Consider the following 22,155-nt stretch of genomic DNA (forward strand, 5'->3'; position numbering starts at 1 on the left):
CAGGTGAAAGTTACCTAGGATAGACGTCAATTGACTTTAACGGCTATACCATTGTTATGTTACATTGTACTAAGATAACCGAGGGCCTATTGGACAGGTAAGTATGTTTGGCTGCTGCCTTTTTACAAAATGGACTAGCTTATATCGAAACAAACCAATCATCGCCATTCCTTTCCCCTTTACACGCTGCCAATCTTCTCCTTGAGGAACGCCGGCGCCTCGTTCGCGGCCACCCCGCCGTAGGCAAAGTGGGCAGCGGTGATGACGAGGGAGCCGGTGCAGACCCTGTCGCCCGTGTTGCAAAAGACCTTGAGCTTGTTGTCGGGGAAGTCGGGGATCTTGCCGCCGTTCTGGGCGTTCTTGGTGTAGCCGAAGAGCACGACGCCCTTGACCTGGTCCTGCACCTCGGCCGGCAGCTGGCCGAGCGAGTTGGACATGACGGCCGTGCCCTGGCTGTAACCCCCGGCAACAACGGCCGCGTCGGGGCACTTGTCGTGGGCCATGGTGAACATCTTCACGGCCTCGTCGATAGCTGCCTTGGACGTGCCCGCGGGGAGAGCGTTGTCGCCTAATGTGGCGTCGTAGGGGCCGCCCACGCCCTGCACCCACATGTCCTTGTACGTCTTGGCGAGCTCGTTGGCGACCGCAGGTCCCGTGCTTGAGCCCTGTTTGGAGTGTACCCGTGTAAGTTGCTACCCAAGAAAGATGAGAAGGGGGTAACTTAAGGGGGAAACGTACCATGTTGCCACGCTCGGTCGAAGCCCGGGCAAAGATGAAGATGACACTCGGGCAAGACGCCGAGCTGCCGTTCTGCAGGTCGTCCTTGGTGCTGCCGATAGAACCGCCCCACTGACGGGCCATAACATCGGCCATGTCGTTGGCAGGTGTGGCGGCCGGCAGAGCGGCGGCGAGGCCAGCGGCACTGAGGAGCTGGACGAACTTCATGGTTGCGGTGGGCGAACGTTGTCAAACGAGGGATGGGCGCGGCTGCGTCGAAGAGAACAAGTGAGTGGAGGACTAGCACAGCAAGTTGAAGAACGATAACGATGGTGCCTCCAGACCCCTATTTATGCGCCGAACTTGACCCTTCAAAACCCCTTGGCGACCTCGATGCTTCCCTCATCTGACTGTCAAAACGGCGGATCGTGGGGTAAGTCCCAATGCCGGGCGCCAACCCATTCTACGATTGTACTAGCCATGCGTCGATCCCCGGCCAAGAACCTCACCATCTCTAGTGTTGCGACTGGTGGAGGTGGAGAGGTATTCTGATTCCTGGCCCAGAGGAGTTGCCAATGATACTGTGATTCCCAACGTAGTAGGTCCAAGAATTCCTCGGATGGGGAATCCTAGCATCGAATCCCGCCGATTGGATGAGGATCTGCGGTGCCGGCGCCAATGCTGCTTCGGGACATCCGGAGAAGTCCCACATCCCATGTGCCCCGGTTGCTCCGGTGTCAAATGCCGGGCTCCACCGCTTAGTGAAACACGACTCAGGAACAAGGCTTGGGGCAGGCTTGCCATAACGAGTGTAGCTTGCGATTGGCGGGAATAACTTAACATTGGGTTGAGGGACACCTTAGTTATTAGACAGGAGAGTACACAACAACGTCCATGGCATACCTCTTCTCTCATGACCTCGGATCATATCACACGTCCACGGAAACATTGCCAACTAAAACAGTTATTGTTGCGAGACGCTCCCTATGACCGAACCTCGGCAAGCCTCGGTGCTTTCGCCCTCTTTGTGCCCTTCGCCCCGCTCACCGGGTCTCCATTGACCTCATCGACCCCAAAACCAACCCCTTAGTCATTGTTGGAGAACATGATATATCAAATGTCCGTTCCGACACGTTTGACGTTTCCCGGTTCCTGTTTGTGCTTGCAATAGCCATCGACCAGCATCGCCTATCACTCACAGCTTTCAGCATCCCTGCTTTTCTGTGGCAAGACGCCTCTCGTTATCGACGTTCTAGCTATAGCGACGAGGCCCAACTCCATTCGTCTGCTACATCACACCCCTCTGTTGATGTTACGACTGATGAATAAGGATCAGGTACCGCTTTCCCCTCTGCGCCGAGGTTTATTGCTGTTGATAGCAGATAGGTAACTTGACTTCGAGATTGAGTGCCTGTCAATGACGGGAGACGCGAGCCCAGTTTATATATTCAGAGAAGTGGAAGCACGGTCCTTCATGGCATACGGTTACTGCCCAGGGCAGGATATATCGGAGGTGTGCCATGAAAGCATGTGAACAGCAACATCCCTGTCCTACTTTACCTGTTGTCAGGCCACGGATCAAAACTGCTGACTTTCTGTTCGGCTCAGGAATGCAGCTCGCAGCCCAGCAATGATCCGGAAGGAAGAGCCGGAAAACAACTGTCATTTTCTCAATATCGGACCTTCTTCCTTTGGCCCCTGGCTAAATTCGGCCGCCATATTTTGACCCGCCAGCCTGATTCAAGCCTCCTTTTGCACAAGACCCCCACACAGTCGTCCATGAGCAGTGGGTTTTAAGCTTATCTGTCGCGACTAGCTACATGATTGGTGGACCATTCTACTGTCATGTCGTCTGGACGTTTTTTTCTTCACCAACATAACATGGTGCCAGTCTCGCAACCAGTTCCCTCTGCAGCTGGGCTGTTTCAGGCATCATGATTGGCAATCACATCACATTCTCCTGGTTGCTGCACCCGGATCCGTTCCTTTGACCCCACAATCGCCCCCAAATATGACAGGCCTCCCCCTGAGATCTCGGTGCAATCCATGCTGTTCGGAGGCTGACTGCCGGATAATATCAAGCCGCGCAATATATGTTTTCAGGGGCCTTCATATCATCCCGCGCCCGAGGGAAGGGCGCCGATCATTGACGTTCTGATCGAGTCGTCCCAACATGTCGCACACACACCACTGCCCGCCAGTAAGGAATAGTCGTCGAACATTCTGTTGCATTGGATAGCTTGTTTCCCCGGTCAGGCAAGCGCCATGTCAAGATCGCCAAGAGCTTCATAGGAGAGAATTCAAGATTCAAGCGAATGACATTGACGGCTTCAACCAACGAGCCCGGCAATATGTAGAGTGTCGGTACCCACCTGACAGCGCGGATCGTCTCTTGTCTTCGGATGCCTTCCCGACAAGCCGTCTACAAGATCGCCCTCCTGCTGCACGCCTCAACGGTGGTCAGCCCGAACCCCCTAACGAGCTCGGCAACCTGCGCTTCTGAAGATCCTCTCTTTAAGCGCGACTAAACCATGCTGCAGGTCCGGATTAATCTGGCCTTTGCCGCCCGTACCCCCAACGGTTCTCAGCCTCCGGCGAGGCGCGGCAGGAAGAGGATTCCCGGGATCAGCCGTCCCAGGGCATTGTTGCTCCGAACACATGCTGGTTGTAAATTAAAGCAGAGCCGGCAAAAGGGTAGGTGATCCGATTCTATGGGTCCGCTGGGACGACGGACTCTGGGCGACGGAGCGAGGAGACTGCGAGATGATGGTATAATAAGGGAGGTGAGAACACCGTACGACTTGGATCCAGAAATGGCACCATCGTCTCCGTCTGTCTCTACCGCCTCCTGAACAACGAGGGCGAGGAAGTGCCCGAGACACCGACTCGTCGGCCCATCCCGCGGCCGTGGAATTATAAATTATATATCGGCTTGCATTTCCCCAGACTTCTTCCCCACGGTCATACCCCAGACCGCGGCCTGAGACACGGAGATCCCCAATAATAGCAGCCCGCTTGCCGCACGTCTCTCGTCACACCAGACCCCGTCACACGTCCGGCCCCATCCCGTCCCATGCAGACCCTCGCACCCCTCCTCGCCCTTCTGGGCCTGGCGGTGACCTCGCACGCCGCCTCCTTCGCCCGCTTCTCCAACGAGACAGGCACCCTCACCGACTGTCTCACCAAGGCCGGCGTGCCCATCGGCGAGTCCGGGACGCCCGAATACAAGATCGACGTCGCGAGCTTCAACCTCCGGCTCAACTACACCCCGGCGGCCGTCGTCGCCGCCTCGACGGCCCAACACGTGCAGGATGCCGTCGTGTGCGCCAACAAGTTCGGCATCAAGCCGACGGCCAAGTGCGGCGGGCACAGCTACGCTTCCTTCGGTCTGGGTGGTGAGGACGGCCATCTGGTCATTGAGATGAGCCGCATGAACAAGGTTGTTCTGGACAATGTCACGGGCATCGCCACGGCCGAGGGCGGCACCCGTCTGGGCCATCTCGCCACGGAGCTCTACACCCAGGGAAAGAGGGCCATCAGCCACGGGACATGCCCGGGGTAAGTGACCCAACCAACAGCCAAACCAACCCCCCGCAATACAAGAAACCATCCACTAACACGCCCCCAGCGTCGGCGTCGGCGGCCACCTCCTGCACGGCGGGTACGGGATGAGCTCGCACACGCACGGGCTCGCGCTCGACTACGTGATCGGCGCCACCGTGGTGCTGGCCAACGCCAGCGTGGTGGAGTGCTCGGAGACGCAGCACCCGGAACTGTTCTGGGCGCTGCGCGGGGCGGGCGCGTCCATGGGCATCGTGACCGAGTTCCGCCTCAAGACGTTCGAGGCCCCCGGCGAGCTGACCTACTTCGTGGCGCCCGTGCAGTGGCCCACCGAGGCGCGGGCGCTGGTGGGGGTTACCGCGGTGCAGGAGTTTGCGAAGACCATGCCGAAGGAGCTGAATATGCGGTTGTTTATTGCGAGGCGGTTTGTGAATTTGGAGGGGTTGTATTATGGGGATAAGGAGGGGCTGAAGGCGGCGTTGGCGCAGTTGGTGGCGAAGACGAATGCTACGTTGGCGTTGGCGACGACGGGGGATTGGATGGAGCAGATTAAGCATTTTGGTGGGGGTTCGAATATTGATCAGGGGCATGGTTATGAGGAGGTGAGTTTCTGGTTGATCGACCCCCCTAACTGAGAGTGTACTGACCTGCCCGCCCAGCACGAAACCTTCTACTCGACCAGCCTGTACACCAAGGAGCTCAACGACGAGCAGCTGCAGAAGTTTGTCGGGTACTGGTTCAACCAGGCCAAGAACAACACGCGGGACTGGTACGTGCAGATCGACCTTCACGGCGGCGAGAACTCGGCCGTGTCGGCGCCCGCGGCCGACTCGACGTCGTATGCCCACCGTGACTACCTCTTGATGTACCTCCTGTACGACCGTGTCGACAAGGGCGAGTACCCGGCCGAGGGCCACACCGTCATGGAGAACTTTGCCGGCAACATCACCCAGGGCATGGAGCGGAGCGACTGGGGCATGTATATCAACTACCCGAACTCGAGGCTCGACCAGAAGGACGCGCAGGTCAACTACTGGGGTGACAACCTGCCCAAGTTGCAGGCCATCAAGAAGGACGTTGATCCGGAGGATGTGTTCCACTTCCCGCAGGGTGTCATGCCTGCCGTGTAGGGTACGGTTGGTTCAGAAAGCGGTGCGAGCTGTTGCATGGAAACATTGGGAAAGGGGGCATTATAGAAGATGAAGGGACTAGAAGGTTGCATGGCATAGGATACAAAGCTGTAAATGAGGGAATTGGTCGTCAGACCTGTACACATCACCACAAGACATATTCCAACTTACCCCTGGCTGAGCCAACCCCTATCCTCCCGTACCTTGCCACGATGTATACTGCTTCGCCTGTACGCAAACTGCCACTCTGATTTGGATAAACCCAGTTAATTCGCTCGGTACCCATTCCACGTCATACCATAACGCCAGATCAACACCCCCTTTTCAGGACGCCAGCGCTAGCCCAAGACAGACACCACTTACAAAAGAACCAGCGCCGCCACAGCCGGCACCACCAACCCAACCAACCCACCCCAAACCCTCACCGCACCATTAAACCCCGGCGGCGCCGCAAACACCGGCCGTCCCGCCTCACCCGCACCACTCGTCCGATTCGACCCCATCCCCCTCCCACTCCCACCCGCACCCACACCAGCACCCCCATCAACACCCCTCGACCCATTTCCCCCCTGTGCCGCCCCCCTCAACAACTCCACGACCCTCGCATACGCCACCTTCCTCTCCATCCCCTCCGTCCACAAACACGCCTCCCCCTTCCCCGGAAACGTCCCCGGCACCCAACTATACCGGTCACTAAACTGCCACACCGTCACCCCCACACACGCCTTCACATCCAAACACGACCCCACAACGGCGACATAATCCCTTGCCTGCCTCTCCCGCGCCGCCCCATCCGCCGGCAGCGTGCCCTCGGCATGCGCGATGTCCAGCTCCGTGTACGCGACCTCGACGCCCAGCGCCGCGAAGCGGCCCAGCAGGGCGGTGAGGTTGGCGCGGGAGGGGGTCTGGCCGACGGTCAGGTGGGCTTGGAAGCCGACGCCGTGGATGGGGGCGCGCGCGGCTTGGATGGTGCGCAGGAGGGCGAGGGCGCCGGCGGCTTTGGCGGGGGTGGTTTCCAGGTTGAAGTCGTTGTAGTAGAGCTTGGCGGTGGGGTCGGCGCGGGCGGCGATGGTGAAGGAGAGCGGGATGTAGGCGGCGCCGAGCGTGGTCAGGAAGATGGAGGGGCGCAGCGTGCCGTCTTCCGAGAGGGCTTCGTTGACTACGTCCCAGGCGTAGCATTGGCCGGCGTAGTGCTGCATCACGGTGGTGATGTGGGCGGTGAGGACGGCGGTCAGGGTGGCGGGGGTCCAGGTGCCGTTGGAGACTGGGTTGGTGGTGGTTAGGTGTGGTGAGGGTGTGGGTTGGGGGGGTTGGGGGATGGCTTACCGAAAGGGGGGAGTTGGGAGTGCCAGGTTAGGGTGTGGCAGCGGAAGCGTTGGCCGTTGGACTGGACTTTCTTTGCGACGCTGTCCGCTTGGGTGAAGGAGAATTTGTTTTGTGTGGGTTCTGTCACTTCCCATTTTTGGGAGTTTTCGGGCGTGAACATGCCGAACTCGTTCTTGTTGCTAGCGATGGCCTGGTAGGCGGCGTCGTTGAAGTTGTTGGTCTCCATGGCTGTACCGAAGTAGAGTTTGCCCGCTGCCACCATAAGTGAATGCAGGCCCTCGCCTTGAGTCTGGTTCTGTGCTGTTGCGCTGGATGCTAGGCTGGATGTCAGCAGCAAGGCTGCTGTGAGTCTCGCCATTGTGAGATTTCCTGTGGTTTGGTTCTTGGCGATGCTCTCAGAAGTCGTGGTGCTGTTGGATGGTTGGATGGTTGGATGGTTGGATGGTTGGATGGTTGGATGGTTGGATGGTTGGATGGTTGGATGGTTGGATGGTTGGATGGTTGGATGGTTGGATGGTTGGATGGTTGGATGGTTGGATGGTTGGATGGTTGGATGGTTGGATGGTTGGATGGTTGGATGGTTGGATGGTTGGATGGTTGGATGGTTGGATGGTTGGATGGTTGGATGGTTGGATGGTTGGATGGTTGGATGGTTGGATGGTTGGATGGTTTGGATGGTTGGATGGTTGGATGGTTGGATGGTTGGATGGCCAATCGTTGAACTAATACTCTTTGTATTCCTTCCTAAAAGGGGAACAGAGCTTATATCTATCCCCGGATCACCAAAATACCCCTAGTCGTAAGGAGACAAGGCCGCGTATGAGCTGATCACATCCGTTTCTCCGTGAAGCCTCATCCACGCGGGCCTGCACTCCCATGCTATTTCAGCTCGTTCGACAGGTCGGTGTCCAGGCGAGACGATCTGCTGTCGTCGATCTTGCGCGTTTCAGCGCGGGATTGTTACCCCTGAACCACGCAACCACCACGCTCCCTCGCTGTAAATATGGCTTTGGTCAATGCACCATCATGCGCTATTGGCTTGAAGTTTGGCATTCTTTAGTTAGCCTTCAGATACACCTGCCGAGCCCTGCGACATTATGCGGGTATTTGATGAATATGCGACCTCGTGGTGTTGCGTGAATGGTGATGGTCGTTGGTGAAACCGGGTTCGGTTCCAGTTCCGAAGCTCAGGGGCAAGGGTGTGCGTCAAATGCAGCCAGAGTGTTTTCTAGAAGACGCGCGAAATCTTCTCGAAGCTTCAAAATGAGCCCCAAGTTTATTTGGGTCAACCGTCAGTCGGCGCCGCAGCCTTACAAAAAGAGCGTTAGACGGCGACGTTCATAGAGGTCTTCCCTGCGTGTGAACTTGACGGCTGGCTGCGATGCGCGGCCAATGCCCATTTCCCCAAGCTGTTTTGATCCTGTTGAGGTCCTTCCATACATGTGCATAGCCTGGCAACGTGATGAGATGACCGAGATACGTGAACCCCTCGCAAAAAGGGAATCGGGGAACTTCAACTCAATAGTATGCAAGCACCATGTCATGTAACACTAACTCCGCGTCAACAACAATACGAGCAGTCCACTAACACCAAGCAATGCATCCCAAAATCCCAAGCCTACCTCTCTCTTCTCTGCATCCTGGCTCAGTGCTCACGAGTAGAGCCCAAGCAGCCCCCTTAGAACGTCCCTCGCATCAAACGCAGGGCCTAACCAGTCCCTATCTCCCCCATCCTCAACAAACGGCGATACCACATTCCCCATTGATGCATCTTCGCACGTACCATCCTCAAACGCATCACTTCCCTCCTCGTCCGCCTCCTAAGCAAACCGCACCTCATCAAACAAACCAGCACGCACCTGCACCACACTGGCCAGCTCAAACAAGAACGCCTGCAGCACAATAACATTCGTCAGCACATGCGACACCGACACCGACCGGTCGATCGTCGGCGTCCCCGGCTCGCCCTCCCCGGCCCCCGCAGCACCCCCATCACGATCGTCGTCATCCGTCTGCTCCCCGTCTTCTGACGGCGCAAGAAGCGCGTCCTCGCCGCCGCCCTCCTCCGCCTTGGCCTCCTCCTCGTCGGCAGCGTATTTCTCGTCTGCCGAGGATACGCCGCCGGCTGTGCGCTGTCTGTCAAAGCTTAAACCGATCGGCTCGATTGACTTCTCGGAGGACTTGACGTCGGGGACGCCGACGCGCCGGGCAAGGATGCTCTGGTCGACGGCCTGGAATGCTTTCGCTTGACTTGCGAAGGCGTCGGGTTTGCCGTTATCCCAAGGACCGTTTGCAGGGGAAGGGCTTCGGGGCGAGAAAGATCGACCGATTTGCGGCGGCGGCGGTAGGTGCAAAGGCGTGTCAGTGGAGGGGAAGGAAATGGGTGTGGAGCGGTCCGATACTGCCCGTTTTCCCTCCTTTCGGCTCTGCGGACTGCCGGAACGGGTAGGCGTGCTTAGCTCGGAGAGGAGGCGCTGGGCAAAACCTTCGAGGCCGGAGGGCCGCTCACGGGACGTCTCACGCCCTTCGTCGTTGTAAATAACTGTCCGTTCTGTACTGGGGGTGGCGGTGCCGGCCGTTGAAGAGACCGGGGTTCTGGCCCGGGGAGGATGAAGGGGAAGGGGTTGGCTAGCAGAATCTGCTATTTGGAAGGCCTCGCGGCGTTGCTGTAGCAGATCGTCAAAGCGCGGGACGGTTTCCCGGTAGCCGGCGACCTGGTCGCAAAGCGTCTGCAGTATCTTCAGCAGGCGAGGTAGGGCCGACTGAATCCACCTCGGGCGGCGGCGAGCTTCCTGCATCGATTGCATTTGCTTGTACTCAATGTACTCTTGGGATTCGGGGTCCAGCGGGGGCTCGGGTAATGGCGGGCTGTCGTCCTCCTCTTCGTAAACGTAGTTCAGCGGATTCCGCATGAACCAACCTTCGAGGTGCATGAAACCGCACACGGCGAGGTCGAAGATGGCTTCCGTCAAGGCAAGATTCGTGTCGACCGAATTGAGGAAAAAGGTGTCCAGTCGATCCAAGACGATGTTGAGCAGGGGGTCACTCGGATGAAGGGTGTGTGACCGGACATCCCTCGGCGCACCGGGGAGAGAATCGGGGACCGCGGGGAGCTTGTGGTTGTGCGTTGACGTTTTCGGCGTAACCAACTTGATGGAACAGGGGTGGTTTTCCAACCGTAACAGGGTGTCTTTCAGGATATTATCGTAGATCTCGTCAAAGTTATCCTCTCCTCCGATACTTCCTGCCAAGGACATCAAGTACTCGACCTCTTGTTGGTGGGCACCTGATGTCCTGTGATGAGACTCGCCCAGGACGCCTTCGGTGTAGAGCAAAGTGATCACTGCGTATCGGTGATGCCTCTTAAGAATCACCGACACCAGTTGAAGAGTGACGTAAACTGTCTGGTTGTTCTGCGACCGAAGGCAAGCCAGGATAAGATCGACAAGATTGAACAGCAACGGGTCTGCGGCGGCCTCTCCCTTGGAGGCCATCATGGTGGCTAGGTCCATCGACTTGCGCTTACGAGCGGCGCTCACGACATCTACGGTATTAGAGCTGACGGAGCCCACAAGGTCAGGCAGGCCGAGCAGATAGTGGAGGATAAGGTTGACCATGTCAGGGTGATCCAACGATTCCAGGATACGGCGGAGGTAAGTCAAGACAGCAACGGAGGAGCCGCCGTCGACATCGGAAGACTCGAGGAGAGAGGGGTATCTGAGAAGAGGTGAGCAGTAGATCGGCAGGTCAGACAAGGAAACCTACAATAGCTGTTGCAAGAAGATGACCTGGAAGTGCTCCAGAAGAGTTGACTTGACCTCGACGGACCTGCAGTGGTTCAAGACATCCTGCCAAAAAAGAAGGTGGGACAGAAATGTGTCCAGATGGGACTGGAACTGGAAAGAACAAGAGCTGACAACTTCGTAGTTGGACTTGGGATGTTGGTAGTCGGAGAAGGCGAGGATAGGGGGGAGTTCATTGGGAAGGTGGTCGATCACAAGCTTGCGGCTCAGTTGACTATACAAAGCACCCAGGCCTGTTGCCATCAGAGTCGATAGATCGCTTTCCACGATCCATTGTTCCAGAGGAACCGAGCTTGAAGCAGCTTCGATGATGTAGAGCAGGCCAGTCCTTGCAAAGTCGCCAATCTTGCCCTCGTGGTGAATGTAGTCCATCAACAAGTAGAACAGGGGGAAGTCCTGCTTCTGTGTTTTCCCTGCAAACTTCTCGCGGTGGTCCAGCTGCCTTGTGTCTGACGGGCCATGTTGTTGAGACCTGAACCAGGCGGTCAGGATCTCTGGGTCGAGGCGGATCTTGGTAGTGATGTTGAAAGCCAACTCGACGACGCGGGCTTCGGTATCGGCTCCGAGACGGATGCTGTTAGCGCCAGTTATCCGGACCAGCAGATTCGTCAAACTCGCGGCGAAGGTTTCATTCTCGACGAAGGCCTCCTCCTCGCTCTCGATCAGGCTCGCAAAGAAGAGTACGGCTTCCTTGATGATCCACTCGTTGAAGGAGCTCGTTGCGATCTTGGCCACGGGGATGTAGACCTGCTTAGCGGCGGCGAAGGAGATGCAGGGATGGGGTAGCGGTCGGCGGGACTCGTCGTTAAGTAGGTTCGTCAGTTCCTGGAGGCGGATCTCGATATGTTCAGCGGCTTCATCATCGTGGGCAAGGTTGGACGAGTTGCGCCATGCGTGCTGGAAACGTCAGCTTGGGGGTCGCCGTTTTCCATGATCCTGACCATGCTCACCAACAACTGGCTGTACTCCTTCTCGAACCGATGTAGGCGACGGGCAGGGTCCTTTGCAAAGTCCTTGCGGGAACTAGCCGACGACAGCGGCGTGTGTGCTAGGAGGCGCGACCACTGGAAGTTGGGGGTGTTAAATTAGCGGATCCGGTCACTGTTTGGAGCACCTCGCAACATCCATTCATCCATCCGTCCATCCATCTGATCCTAGATTTGACAGGACAATCACTTACAAAATCCATAGCGTCCCTGCACTCATCTCGGGAGAGAATCCAAATGGTGTAGACGGTTACCTCGGCGGGCTAGTCCGGAGCTCCTGCTCGGTGATGCATGAACTGTCGTGTTCCAAGTGCCGCGAAATTGTTTGGCCGTTGAAGCATCGGGCTGCCCTGCAGCTGCAGGTCCAGGCCCCTCTGTCGCTTCCTCGGCCGGCAGCAGCTGCTGGGGTTGAGAGCACAGACATTTCACTGCATTACAGCCAATGGTGCCAGCCATTTACCAAGCAGTGGAGGTTGGGCCCACCTGCAGCTTTTCCCTCCCCCACGATAATCCCCGGATCGCATTCCATCTCCAACGGGCACTCCCTGACTCCCCATCCAGGAACACCAATGCCCTTCTTCCACCCACGAACATCATCCCTTTCTTTCGAATCAGACCATTTTCAGAGACACCAGGTTGGGCACCACCGAAACCTAATCATGCACTTCCTCACAACCCCATTGTAACGTGCCGGGCGGTATGGGTGGCTTCCTGGTGCATCCGATTACAACCTACGTAATCTGGGGGATGGGGAAAAGCCAACGCATCCCCCGCAGCTTTATCAAAAAGTCGAGGCTATCTCGCAGTTCAGGGGTCAAACGACAGCCAGTGTTTCTGACAAGTACCATTCTTTAACGGCTGGCCCGCATGTTTACTGGCCCACGGCCCGCAGGCCGCAGGCGGGCATCTGCATCTCTGCACCAGGAACACGCTAACTGGCGTTGGGCCACATGCTGAGTGAAGTGTCGCCATCAAATCCCAAGTACCCCCCCCCACCCGCGCGACACTAGCTTGGCGGCTACGAGAGAACAATGGAACCTTTCCTGGGGTTTTCGCATGCAGACCATAATTCTGAGCCCGGTAGTTGGCCGGAGATGGGTCGGTAGGGTCTGCCAACCCGCCACCGCGGATCGCGATTCGAGGCGAAGCAATGCCACAACAGCGAATGGGAGCACACAGTCTGCCGGGACTGGGATTGTCGAGTCATTCTTGGCTGCAGAAGCAGCAAGGCACTCCCGCCCCGACCTCGAGGACCTGGAGGACCGCCGTTTGCCTCGGGTTGAACTGCGTGGTGTCACCAGACCTCTTAGACTGATCGGGCCGCTGTCTCTTGGCCTTTTCGATCTCTCCCTCGAACATCACCGACCAGAGCTCGAGTGACTTTTGCCTCTCATCTTGTTTTTCTGCTACTACCGCGTCGGGTACCCTCACTCGGTCCCATTATTTCTGCAAGTGAAGCAACTTCTAGGGTGACTCATCGATGCTGAACCCTCCGCCAACATGGGGTTCTTCCTCAGATCCAAGAAGGTGAAGAAAGACTCACCGCCCTCGCAGTCCAAGGGTCGAAGGTCATCTTTGCAGAGCCGACCGTCGCCGCCATCGCCAATCCAAGTCCCGCCAACCCCTTTCCAGCCAGCAGGTCTGCTTCCTCCACCGCCTGGGTGGAATGGTGAAGCGCAATCCCCACCTCAGTATCACCACCATGGCTCATATCCGCCCATAGTGGTGAACCAAAACCACTATTATCTCGGTGCGCCGCCGCCTAGGGAGGCCCCGCCACCATCATACGCACCCAGCGCATCCTTTGGCAAACTGAATCTCGGATCCGCAGCGGACTTGGCCAAGGAGGTATATCAGGGCACCGAGCAGCTACTAGACGATAGCCTCGCGGCGTGGCACAACTGTGGGAACCAGCTAGTCAGCCAAAGCAACAACGTGGTAGAGAAGGTTTCGAATCGCGTCCATCAGGGTACCCAGCAATTGCTAGATGGAATGCTACCGCCGTCATGGCAGAGCTGCGGGGGAGAGCTAGTCAGCCAGAGCAACGCCATGGTGGATGAGATATCTCACCGGTTCGACAACGTCTTGACCAAAATCGATTGTGGCGGCTACAATGGGAAAGAACACGACATATTTGCGTGGCAATCTGCGCAAACCTCCGGGCACCCACCATCACCCGAGTTACCAGCCGTTGAGAAAGTGGCTTCCAAGTCTAGTAGGAAGAGCCATGGCAAAGCGCATCCAAAGGGCCAAACAACTGCTGCCGCTGCAGTTGTCTCCGGGAGCTTCTTCGCGAAGGTGGACCACTACTCGAATTCGAGGCTACCGATGAACCTACCGCCGCTCAAACTGTATGGGTTCCAACGCCGAGCCGTCTAACGCCTTCACTAACAAGGTCTCAGATACATCCCAACGTACCCCCTTCTTTGTCTAGCGGCACAATACTCGGAGAGGGTGTATGAACCGCCAACTGCACGCGCGGAGCGAGATGCCCACGTTGACGCCGACTGGCGAACGGGTACCAAGGCCATGGTTATCAAATCGATACCCATGGATTCCATGAACACGATTGTATTTGCCATTCGCGGTACGGCAACCTTTATGGACTGGGCGGTGAACCTAGATATGACGCCAACATCACCGGCAGGCTTCCTGGTATGTTATTGTCTTCTCCCCGAGGACATCATAATACTAACTCAAATCAGGATGACCCGGGCAACCTCTGCCACTCTGGTTTCCTCTCTGTGGCCCGCAAGATGGTGGCCCCAGTCGCCCGCCGCCTCCGCCAACTTCTCGAGGAGGACCCGTGGCGAGCATCTTACTCTCTCCTCATCACAGGCCACAGCGCTGGCGGTGCAGTTGCAGCTCTCCTCTACAGCCACATGCTCGCGACCTCCAAGGAAGCCGAAACGGACCTCAACATCGTCGCCGGTTGCTTCAAGCGCATCCACTGCATCACTTTTGGCACACCACCCATTAGCCTAGTCCCGCTAGCAAAACCCAGCGATTACCTCCGCCGCCCCCACCTCAGGAAAAGCGTCTTCCTCAGCTTCGTCAACGAAGGCGACCCCGTAACGCGCGCCGACAAGGCGTACGTCAAGAGCCTTCTCGAGCTCTTCGCCGCGCCCACACCGCGGGCCACCACAGACTCGCGAAAGTCTATATCCTCGCGAAGCAACAGCAACAGCAAAAAATCCCGGCGCAGCAGCGAGAAAGCTTCCAGCAAATCATCCTCCACCACCGTATCATCGGCACTCACAACAACCTCACGGTCCTCGTCATCATCCAAATCCTCCGGCCCGGCGTGGAACGTCCCGCCTAGCACGCTGAGTTGTGCGGGCCGCGTGGTGGTGCTGCGGTCGGGGGATCCCAAGGCGCGGCTGCGGAGGGGTAAGACGACGGTCGAGGAGCGGCTGCACGAGGGTGTCGTCGCGCAAATTGTGACGGATGAGCAGTTGCGCAATGTTGTTTGGGGGGATCCTGTCGCGCATATGATGAAGCTGTATGCGGGGCGGATTGAGGTGTTGGCTGTGGGAGCTGTTACGGGGATGGGGTATTGAAGTTGTTCATTTTCGTTTGTTTGGGAGAGATACCATGGCGTTCTGGTTTGGGTTTTGTGTTTTTTAGGGGGCGGGCCGGGGTTATCAGGGGTGTGATATCCGGCGTGATGATTAACGACTAGACACAACTCAAGAATGTAAATGATGATGATGACGACAAATATATAACTCAACTTCTCTTGCCAAACATAAATTATCTGTGAACATCACTCCCAGCGTATGGTGCTCAGAGAAGGCAAGGAAGCTCCAACTCCCCTGTCCGCCGAGCCCGATATCGCTATCGCGCCCCCGAATTGACCCCTCCAAAGCTACCCCGCCAATAAACATTCCCATTCCATCCCCCCAAGCAACAACTCGACCACTTGCCAACCAACCGCCAAGATGGATCTCGACCCCAAGCTCGGTACGGGAGTTCTCTCTACCCATTCAGCGCAAGACTGACTAGCTCCTATCCTTGCAGCGCCGTACTCGACGGCCGACCCAACATCGTTCGCCTGGCAGACGGCCCGGCAGCGATGGCCCATCATCATCGTCGGTTACCGCTTGCCAGCTTCTATCCGAACCTCGAGGATATCGGCTAATGATGCTACACCTCTAGACCCAAGCAATTGACGATGCCTACCGCACCGTGGGTTCCTGCGACGCCGGTGAGAAGCAAGAGGAGGGCAAGAAGATCGTCGCCGAGCTCGCCGAGCTCAAGTACGAGGTGCAACACGACCGAGCCTTGACGTGGGTATGCCTACAGTTTCTCGAGACGAAGAACAGCGGCTAAAGATACGGCACTACAGGCCCATCCGCGATGATGGCCACCCCGACGTGGCCGGATACAACAAGGAGCTCGAGCAGCTCGGCAAAATCACCTGGCACAACGCCCCCTGGCTCTTCACCGAGTGCTATCTCTTCCGGTACCATCACCCCCTTCCATCACACCCCCTACTATCCCACCCTCTCCCTTTACTAACCACCCCTCCTCCCCCCAACCCAGGCGCATATCCACCTCCTTCGCCCTCTCCACGCACTGGAAATCCTACGACGTCTTCGCCCGCCAAAAGATCAAGACCTTCCGGTCCTCCCGCCCCGCGGTCCTCGAACTCGCCGCGCGCTACAAGGACCTAGTCACACAACTACGCGCCCAGGCCCCGCACGACCCGGAAGCCGACGCCCTCCTCTTCGCCGAGATGTGCGAGGTCTGCCTGTGGGGCAACGCCACCGACCTCTCGCTGCTCACCAGCCTGACCTACGAGGACATCCAGAAGCTGCAGGGGTCCGAGGCCCGCCGCGCCGCCGAGAAGAACATCCTCGTCAACGACCTGCCCCAGGTCTATGCTCACCTGCAAGCCGTCAAGAAGGATAAGCCCGCGGGGGGCCAGCAGCGCCGCGTGGATATCGTGCTGGACAACGCCGGCTTCGAGCTGTACGTCGATCTGATCCTCGCCGGGTATCTGCTGTCCGCCGGGCTGGCCACCACCGTGGTGCTGCATCCCAAGTCGATCCCCTGGTTCGTGTCGGACGTGCTGCCGGCCGATTTTGCCTCGCTGCTGACCGCGCTGGCCGACCCCCGCACCTTCTACGAAACTCCCACCGAGGAGGATACCCTGCAGGGCGTCGAGCCGCCGCGGTTGAGCGAGGCGCAGGTCGAGGAGTTGGGGTTTTTGTTCGCGGAGTGGAGCCGCTTCCATGCGGAGGGCCAGCTCGTGCTGAGGCCGAACCGTGTGTGGACGGGGCCGGGGAGCTTTTGGCGTCTGCCGGGTGAGGCGGGGGGGTTGGTGGAGGATTTGAGGGAGGGCGAGTTGGTCGTGTTTAAGGGCGATTTGAACTATCGGAAGCTGGTGGGCGATGTGAGTAACCCTCCTTTCATTGCGGTGAATACTGGGCTGATGACTGACCTGGACAGGTTGCCTGGGACCCGACGACCCCCTTCACCGAGGCCATTGGCCCGCTCGGGCCCGGCTCGGGGCTCAACGTGCTGGCGCTGCGCACCTGCAAGGCCGATGTCGTGGTGGGACTGCAGCCGGGCAAGGACGAGAAGCTCAAGGCGATGGAGGATGGGGGCGGTGACTCGGGCGCGCGCAAGTGGGCGTGGAACGGGAAGTGGGCGGTCGTGTCCTTCTCCAAGGGGACCTGAAGGCTGGCTGTTCGGTTGTTCGGTTGTTTGGCTGGGCCCACCACCAAGTGTCGAGGGGGCTATGATGATTAGTTGCATATAGACAGACAGATCTGGTTCTCACGTGGATATATGAAGATCCTTGCATGCAGGCGGAGGGTGTCACTGGCAGGGCTGTGGTGGTGTTACATGCTGTGTCCTCGGTCGTAGACACGCGTCGGGAGTCTCGGGCGGAGGATTCGTGACTCTTTGTGGTACCTCGGATATCGAGCTGGAACTGTCACCGAAAGGATTCGAGGACTTGTTTGCTTTCCACGTTGTCGCAAAAGCTACGTCGCAATTGCACCCTGTACTGTCACACACACACACGTCCACGGGGAAAGCAAAGCGGTGGGAGCACAAGCAGGAGCCGTCGTCATGAGTGTCTCGGAATCGGTACCGTTTTGTATCAAGTATGTTTCTTTAGTCCCTTTCCATAATAACGAGCAACCTAACTCCAGCCAAACGATCTGATAGCCTCTTTCTTCCCCGGGGCTTCTTTTCTAAAAACAGAAACAAAACACCCATGGGTGGGTTGCTGTTCCTGACTGTTGTTTTCCCATCCTGTTTCAACCTCTGACCAGCTAGCCGCCTGGTGTTTCAACTGCACATTTAGCCCATGTTTGGCGTTTACTCTATTCTATTCATAGGTTTGGGCGGCATCAGACAAAACGGTGAATTAACGGTTTACAGATGCAAAGACCACCCGTCGGCGTTCTCGGACGATGTTGGGGGTAATGTTTGGTAGGAGACATGATTAGTTTCACTGTTCCAGCTGGCTTATGAGAGAGGAGCTGTTATCATAGGAAGTGATAGGGAAGGAAGCTACAGTAGTCAGTTCACTGACTACCTCCATAGATTGCTGATGGGAGGAATTGTCACCAAAGCGTCCGAACTGGTTGCTCGTCCGGTCATCGGTCAACAAGGCTCGGCGCGTGTGGCTGGAAAGAAGTGCCGAGGCATCTAGATCTGAGTTTTCGACAAGGAGGGCTAGTGTTGCCCTATGAGAATGGCGTTTTGTTTGAAACTTTGACACGTTTCAGTCTTGGTTTCTTGGTGTCTTAGGGCCAAGCATGTCAAGCACGTCAAGCCTTCACATGGCGGGGAAACTGTCTGAAAATTCCTGGTTGATGGCGGGGCATACTTTGATGAACACAAATTGAATTCTCTAATGGCCTTTTCGCGAATACCTTATCTTTGATCGACAGGCCAGCGCGGAGAAATACGACCGGGGATCGGGACGGGGTTCCCGCTTGGTGTATCAAGACTCCATCGCTAGGGTTTCAGTCACACCCTAGGCAGATCGAGAACAGCCCCGCCGTCATCGCCCCAGACTGGAGAGGGGGGAATCCGTGCTTCATCAGCATCTCGAATTCCAAAGCATATGGAAAGTGAATGAAGGTTGACGCAAGAAAACCGTCTCAGCTCGGAGTAGCTCCCGGCTTGGCAACAGCCCTTCTTGTATCTCGAGGGGATGCATTGCTTTTTATAGAAGCTTCCACGCCTTCGTGATCGACGGCAGCAACATGCCATTGATCATGATTACCATCCATACAGTCCGATGCCGTGATATGGCCCGCGTCTGCGCAGTCGATCTGGTCTGGGTGATCGCCGTCGGTGCAGATCTTCTGATCTCGCCTCCAAAACCGTTGAGACGTCAAAAAGATGGAACAGGTTACAGGGATCCAGGGGGGGGTGGCTGTGCGGTGTAAGAGCCGCTTCAACCCCGCTCCCCATCATCCCCAAGACTCCAACCTCGACTTCATCCCCAGCAAGTGTCCGTCAAATCAAGGACGAAACTTGGAAGTCATGGGTGTTGGTAGAAGGTTTATGGGGTCCGTTCTAGAACTGTCATCCCCCCCCTGCTTGGTGCCCCCCTGTACATGAGACGTCAATGGTTTACCCCCTCAGAAGCGTATCCAAGGTGTGTGAGGAGTCCGACCTCGAAAAGTCAAACTGTCCAATCGGCAGCTGTGGCGGGCGGGATCTTATCAATCACCTTTTGCTTTCTCATCAATTCTTGTCAATGTTGCTGTAAATAGTGGCAGTGGAGATTTGTGCTTCACACCGGGTTTGAATTTGTTCCCCATCGCGCCTCTCCGTGTCTCAGTGAGAGGAGTGGGCGGTAATCAAGAAAGTGCCCGAACCTCGAGGGGGGGCTGGGATGTGATGAGATACAGCAAGCCCGGGTACTGTAGGCGACTTCAGCTCCGACAGATTCGGCTTGGAATATTAATAGAATGTTCTTCATGGCAAGTTCCGGGGTCCCGCGTTGGTACAAGGCTTCGACTTCCGGCGGACCCGAGCCCTCGGTGCTGGATGATGGGGCTGAACCGAGGCAACCGACGCCAAAATACCCAAATAAGGTGATATAACAAGCCCAACCTTGTCTTAGATGTCAGCTACTGCCAATGAAAACGCCTTGTCCGACCTCTTTCGGAGCCCAAAGTTGCTAAGAGTGCTCCATCCGTGCCACCGTGGGGGTGAGAGAAGACCATGTCTCAGCTTTGTGTCACTCCTGTCTCGAGCCCACACCCGCACTGTACCACGTTTCTACCATACCCTGCGGGCAGGTAAGCTCACGGACTACCCCGGGGCCACGTGCTTTCACCGTTATGTTGGACAATGGCTATCAATAATGGGCGCCAACCAAGTGACGAGACAGATTGGGGCCCCCGGGCGCCTATGGTTTCCCCATTCGTCTTTGATGACGACTCGGGCCCCCCCGCCTCATGGCACAGAGCCCCAGAACAAAATATTGCCAAGGTTTCGGAGTCAGAGCTTAGCCACCGGGGGGAGGCTTCATGACGACGAAGCCCAATCGCCTAGCAAGAGGAGGAGGGGTTGAAGAGGCCCGGTGTGCTGCGGACGGCTGGGAAGTCAGACACACGGTCACACCGTTTTCATCGATGCCGCAGCTGGCGGTCCGTACCAGGCTTCGTCAACACCAACAGCCTTGCGGTCCTCGTCTCCCCTCGACCGGCCGGGTTGATATATAAGGGACCGTGTCGCCGAGTTCCTTGTTTGAAATACCCGGGCAACACCAGCATCCCGCCGTGTAGACATCATCGAGGACGTTGCCGTTGGCTCGAGCCGTGCTGGACTCCTCCTCTATTCAACCTCACCTATCAACCTTTTCCGCAGTCGGCGCCAACAATACCCTACCACAGTCCAGCTTTATCGTCCTTCAGCAACCACTTGGTGGTCTCGCCTTACAGATCTTCTTCCCCCCTCCGCTTGAGTTTAGCCTCGACCATCCGTCCAAGGTCCGTCACTCGAACGCCTCGCCGTCACTTGAACGTCCCATCCGAATCTCCAGGGTATCGCTGAGCCCGTGAACCAGTACGGTCGCCCGGGACGACCAGCTTGAAACTGGGCTTGAGCCTTTGAAGTCAACCGTACTGTACCCCCTTACACTGCGAAACAGAAGCCATACACAACCGCTAGTCCATCATTCCAAACAACGATATCACCACTCGGTATATTAGTTGAGCCTCCTCACCCTGACCGACACGCCGCGAAGGGAACACTTCCCGTTGGTATCATCGCCCTCCACCCATCGCCAGCTTCGACCCTGGGCATCACGACACAACAACCCATCACTTGGCACCCTCTCGACCCAACAACGTGCCACTGGCCGCCGTGTGACTGCGTTGACGGTTGTGCCCGCCAAAACGAAGGAAATAACACTAAGGAACACCAAGGACTGACAAAAGAACGGCCATACGTACCACGACTTCAAGCTCCGAGGCCGAGATAAGGTCGACGCAAGAAAAAGAAAGGGAAAAGTAAAGAAGAAAAGTGTGAGAACGGAAAAGGACGAAAACTCACCAAGATGTGTTTCTGGAGCTACTCCCACCACCACCGTACGTCAACCCCAGCCCCCTAACTCCATTGGCCCCCTCCCCCCCGGCTGGCTCGGGAACTTCTGGCAGATGTCTTTGCCACCGGCGCATCACGGCCTCTTCGCAGACGCCGCCGCGCCGACCACGCCCAACCAACCAAGCCAAAGCCGAAACCACTTTCCTTTCCAGGTTGTAACCGCACGCACACACGCACACGCTGACTGACACAACCGCTTGGCTCCAGACCTCCCACCCTGCACGCGGCCAATCGAGATCATCATCAACTACGAGTATTGCCAATGGGCCATGGCCGACCCAATCACGGGCGAGAGGCAGCCGTGTGACCGCGCCTTCTGTGGCGACAACGCTTCGCCGATGAACCAAGTGGACTACAATGATCCATGGTACGTAACTCGCAGCCTGGTCCCCCCAGCAGTGCAACCCCCCTTCCATCCACCGCCACCCCTTCCCTCCCTCTAGACAAGGCAGGCAGGCAGGCAAGAAAGCAAAGCAAGAACCAAACAAGAAAACCCCAAACCCAAACCCACCCAACTAACACCCACCTTCCACCACAGCGCAACCGGCGGCTGCCTAATCTCCCCCGACTGCGAGTCCGGCGGGTGCCGGCTGTCGCAGCTCGGCGGGCGCTGGGCGTGCTGCCAGTGCGGGGGGCGGGCCAACGAGCACCGCTGGTGCCAGCACCGGCTGCGGACCAGCCCGGACACCTTCTGCTACCACACCTGCTGCGAGGGGTGCAGGGCCGACCCGGGGGGTGGGGCGGCGGCGGGTTCTTCTTCTTCCTCTGCTTCCGCCCGGAGGAGCCGGAGGTGATAACTGGATGTGTGTGGGTGGGTGGTGTGGGTGTGGGTGTGTGTGTGTGAGGGGAGAAGAAAAGGGGGTGGGGGGGTTGTTGTGGAAAGGGGGGCAGGCTTTTCTTCTGGGGTTTTTGTTGTTGTTCTTTTTTTCTCTGGGGGAGGGGCAGGAAAGGGTCCTTAAAGTTTTAGGCTCATTCCGAGGTACCTACGAACCGCATTGCTGCCGGTCGGGAGAGGAGAGTTCCCTGTGCGGTCATCGAAGCCGGGAA

At 57.3% G+C, this 22,155-nt stretch overlaps 7 protein-coding genes across 7 annotated transcripts; 4 read left to right on the forward strand and 3 right to left on the reverse strand.

The window, feature by feature from the left end:
* Positions 1–40: 40 nt before the first annotated feature.
* On the reverse strand, positions 41–1,068 carry F5144DRAFT_129067 (cutinase-domain-containing protein). Its single transcript, XM_066782284.1, has 2 exons — positions 739–1,068; positions 41–665 (listed from the first exon to the last, which is right to left on the reverse strand). Exons 1-2 carry the CDS (start codon positions 943–945, stop codon positions 180–182), a joined length of 693 nt encoding a protein of 230 aa, XP_066646900.1. The 5' UTR covers positions 946–1,068; the 3' UTR covers positions 41–179.
* Positions 1,069–3,507: 2,439 nt separating this feature from the next.
* On the forward strand, positions 3,508–5,408 carry F5144DRAFT_642400 (uncharacterized protein; the record flags this gene model as incomplete). The annotated part of the gene is made up of 3 exons (XM_066792800.1): positions 3,508–4,275; positions 4,346–4,880; positions 4,938–5,408. Exons 1-3 carry the CDS (start codon positions 3,791–3,793, stop codon positions 5,406–5,408), a joined length of 1,491 nt encoding a protein of 496 aa, XP_066646901.1. The 5' UTR covers positions 3,508–3,790.
* A 578-nt stretch (positions 5,409–5,986) lies between these two features.
* On the reverse strand, positions 5,987–7,092 carry F5144DRAFT_470101 (glycoside hydrolase family 10 protein; the record flags this gene model as incomplete). Its single annotated transcript, XM_066785007.1, has 2 exons — positions 5,987–6,672; positions 6,735–7,092. Coding segments are annotated over 2 exons (1,044 nt in total), but the record flags the coding sequence as incomplete, so codon positions are not given.
* Positions 7,093–8,416: 1,324 nt separating this feature from the next.
* F5144DRAFT_129084 (Retinoic acid induced 16-like protein-domain-containing protein) lies at positions 8,417–11,854 on the reverse strand. The gene is made up of 4 exons (XM_066782285.1): positions 11,718–11,854; positions 11,488–11,601; positions 10,500–11,434; positions 8,417–10,451 (listed from the first exon to the last, which is right to left on the reverse strand). Exons 1-4 carry the CDS (start codon positions 11,724–11,726, stop codon positions 8,555–8,557), a joined length of 2,955 nt encoding a protein of 984 aa, XP_066646903.1. The 5' UTR covers positions 11,727–11,854; the 3' UTR covers positions 8,417–8,554.
* Positions 11,855–13,023: 1,169 nt separating this feature from the next.
* Positions 13,024–15,083, forward strand: F5144DRAFT_484130 (Alpha/Beta hydrolase protein; the record flags this gene model as incomplete). The annotated part of the gene is made up of 3 exons (XM_066785423.1): positions 13,024–13,874; positions 13,926–14,178; positions 14,229–15,083. 3 exons carry the CDS (start codon positions 13,024–13,026, stop codon positions 15,081–15,083), a joined length of 1,959 nt encoding a protein of 652 aa, XP_066646904.1.
* Positions 15,084–15,464: 381 nt separating this feature from the next.
* On the forward strand, positions 15,465–17,208 carry F5144DRAFT_599993 (uncharacterized protein; the record flags this gene model as incomplete). Its single annotated transcript, XM_066791043.1, has 6 exons — positions 15,465–15,486; positions 15,544–15,614; positions 15,682–15,812; positions 15,872–15,988; positions 16,069–16,921; positions 16,978–17,208. 6 exons carry the CDS (start codon positions 15,465–15,467, stop codon positions 17,206–17,208), a joined length of 1,425 nt encoding a protein of 474 aa, XP_066646905.1.
* Positions 17,209–21,061: 3,853 nt separating this feature from the next.
* Positions 21,062–21,902, forward strand: F5144DRAFT_590668 (uncharacterized protein; the record flags this gene model as incomplete). Its single annotated transcript, XM_066790178.1, has 3 exons — positions 21,062–21,092; positions 21,316–21,475; positions 21,647–21,902. 3 exons carry the CDS (start codon positions 21,062–21,064, stop codon positions 21,900–21,902), a joined length of 447 nt encoding a protein of 148 aa, XP_066646906.1.
* Positions 21,903–22,155: the final 253 nt, after the last annotated feature.

The sequence above is a fragment of the Chaetomium tenue genome (assembly GCF_020726465.1).
Source record: "Chaetomium tenue strain MPI-SDFR-AT-0079 chromosome Unknown F5144scaffold_2, whole genome shotgun sequence".
NCBI lineage: Eukaryota > Fungi > Ascomycota > Sordariomycetes > Sordariales > Chaetomiaceae > Chaetomium > Chaetomium tenue.

Bases quoted from the DNA above. Each gene is read 5' to 3' on its own strand.
- F5144DRAFT_129084 (XM_066782285.1), bottom strand. The intron at 11,435-11,487 runs GTGAGCATGGTC...TGACGTTTCCAG, and splicing joins AGGAGTACAGCCAGTTGTTG to CACGCATGGCGCAACTCGTC. The intron at 10,452-10,499 runs GTAGGTTTCCTT...ACCTCTTCTCAG, and splicing joins ATCTTCTTGCAACAGCTATT to ATACCCCTCTCTCCTCGAGT.
- F5144DRAFT_129067 (XM_066782284.1), bottom strand. From the start codon at position 945: ATGAAGTTCGTCCAGCTCCTCAGTGCCGCTGGCCTCGCCGCCGCTCTG. The intron at 666-738 runs GTACGTTTCCCC...CACTCCAAACAG, and splicing joins CGACCGAGCGTGGCAACATG to GGCTCAAGCACGGGACCTGC.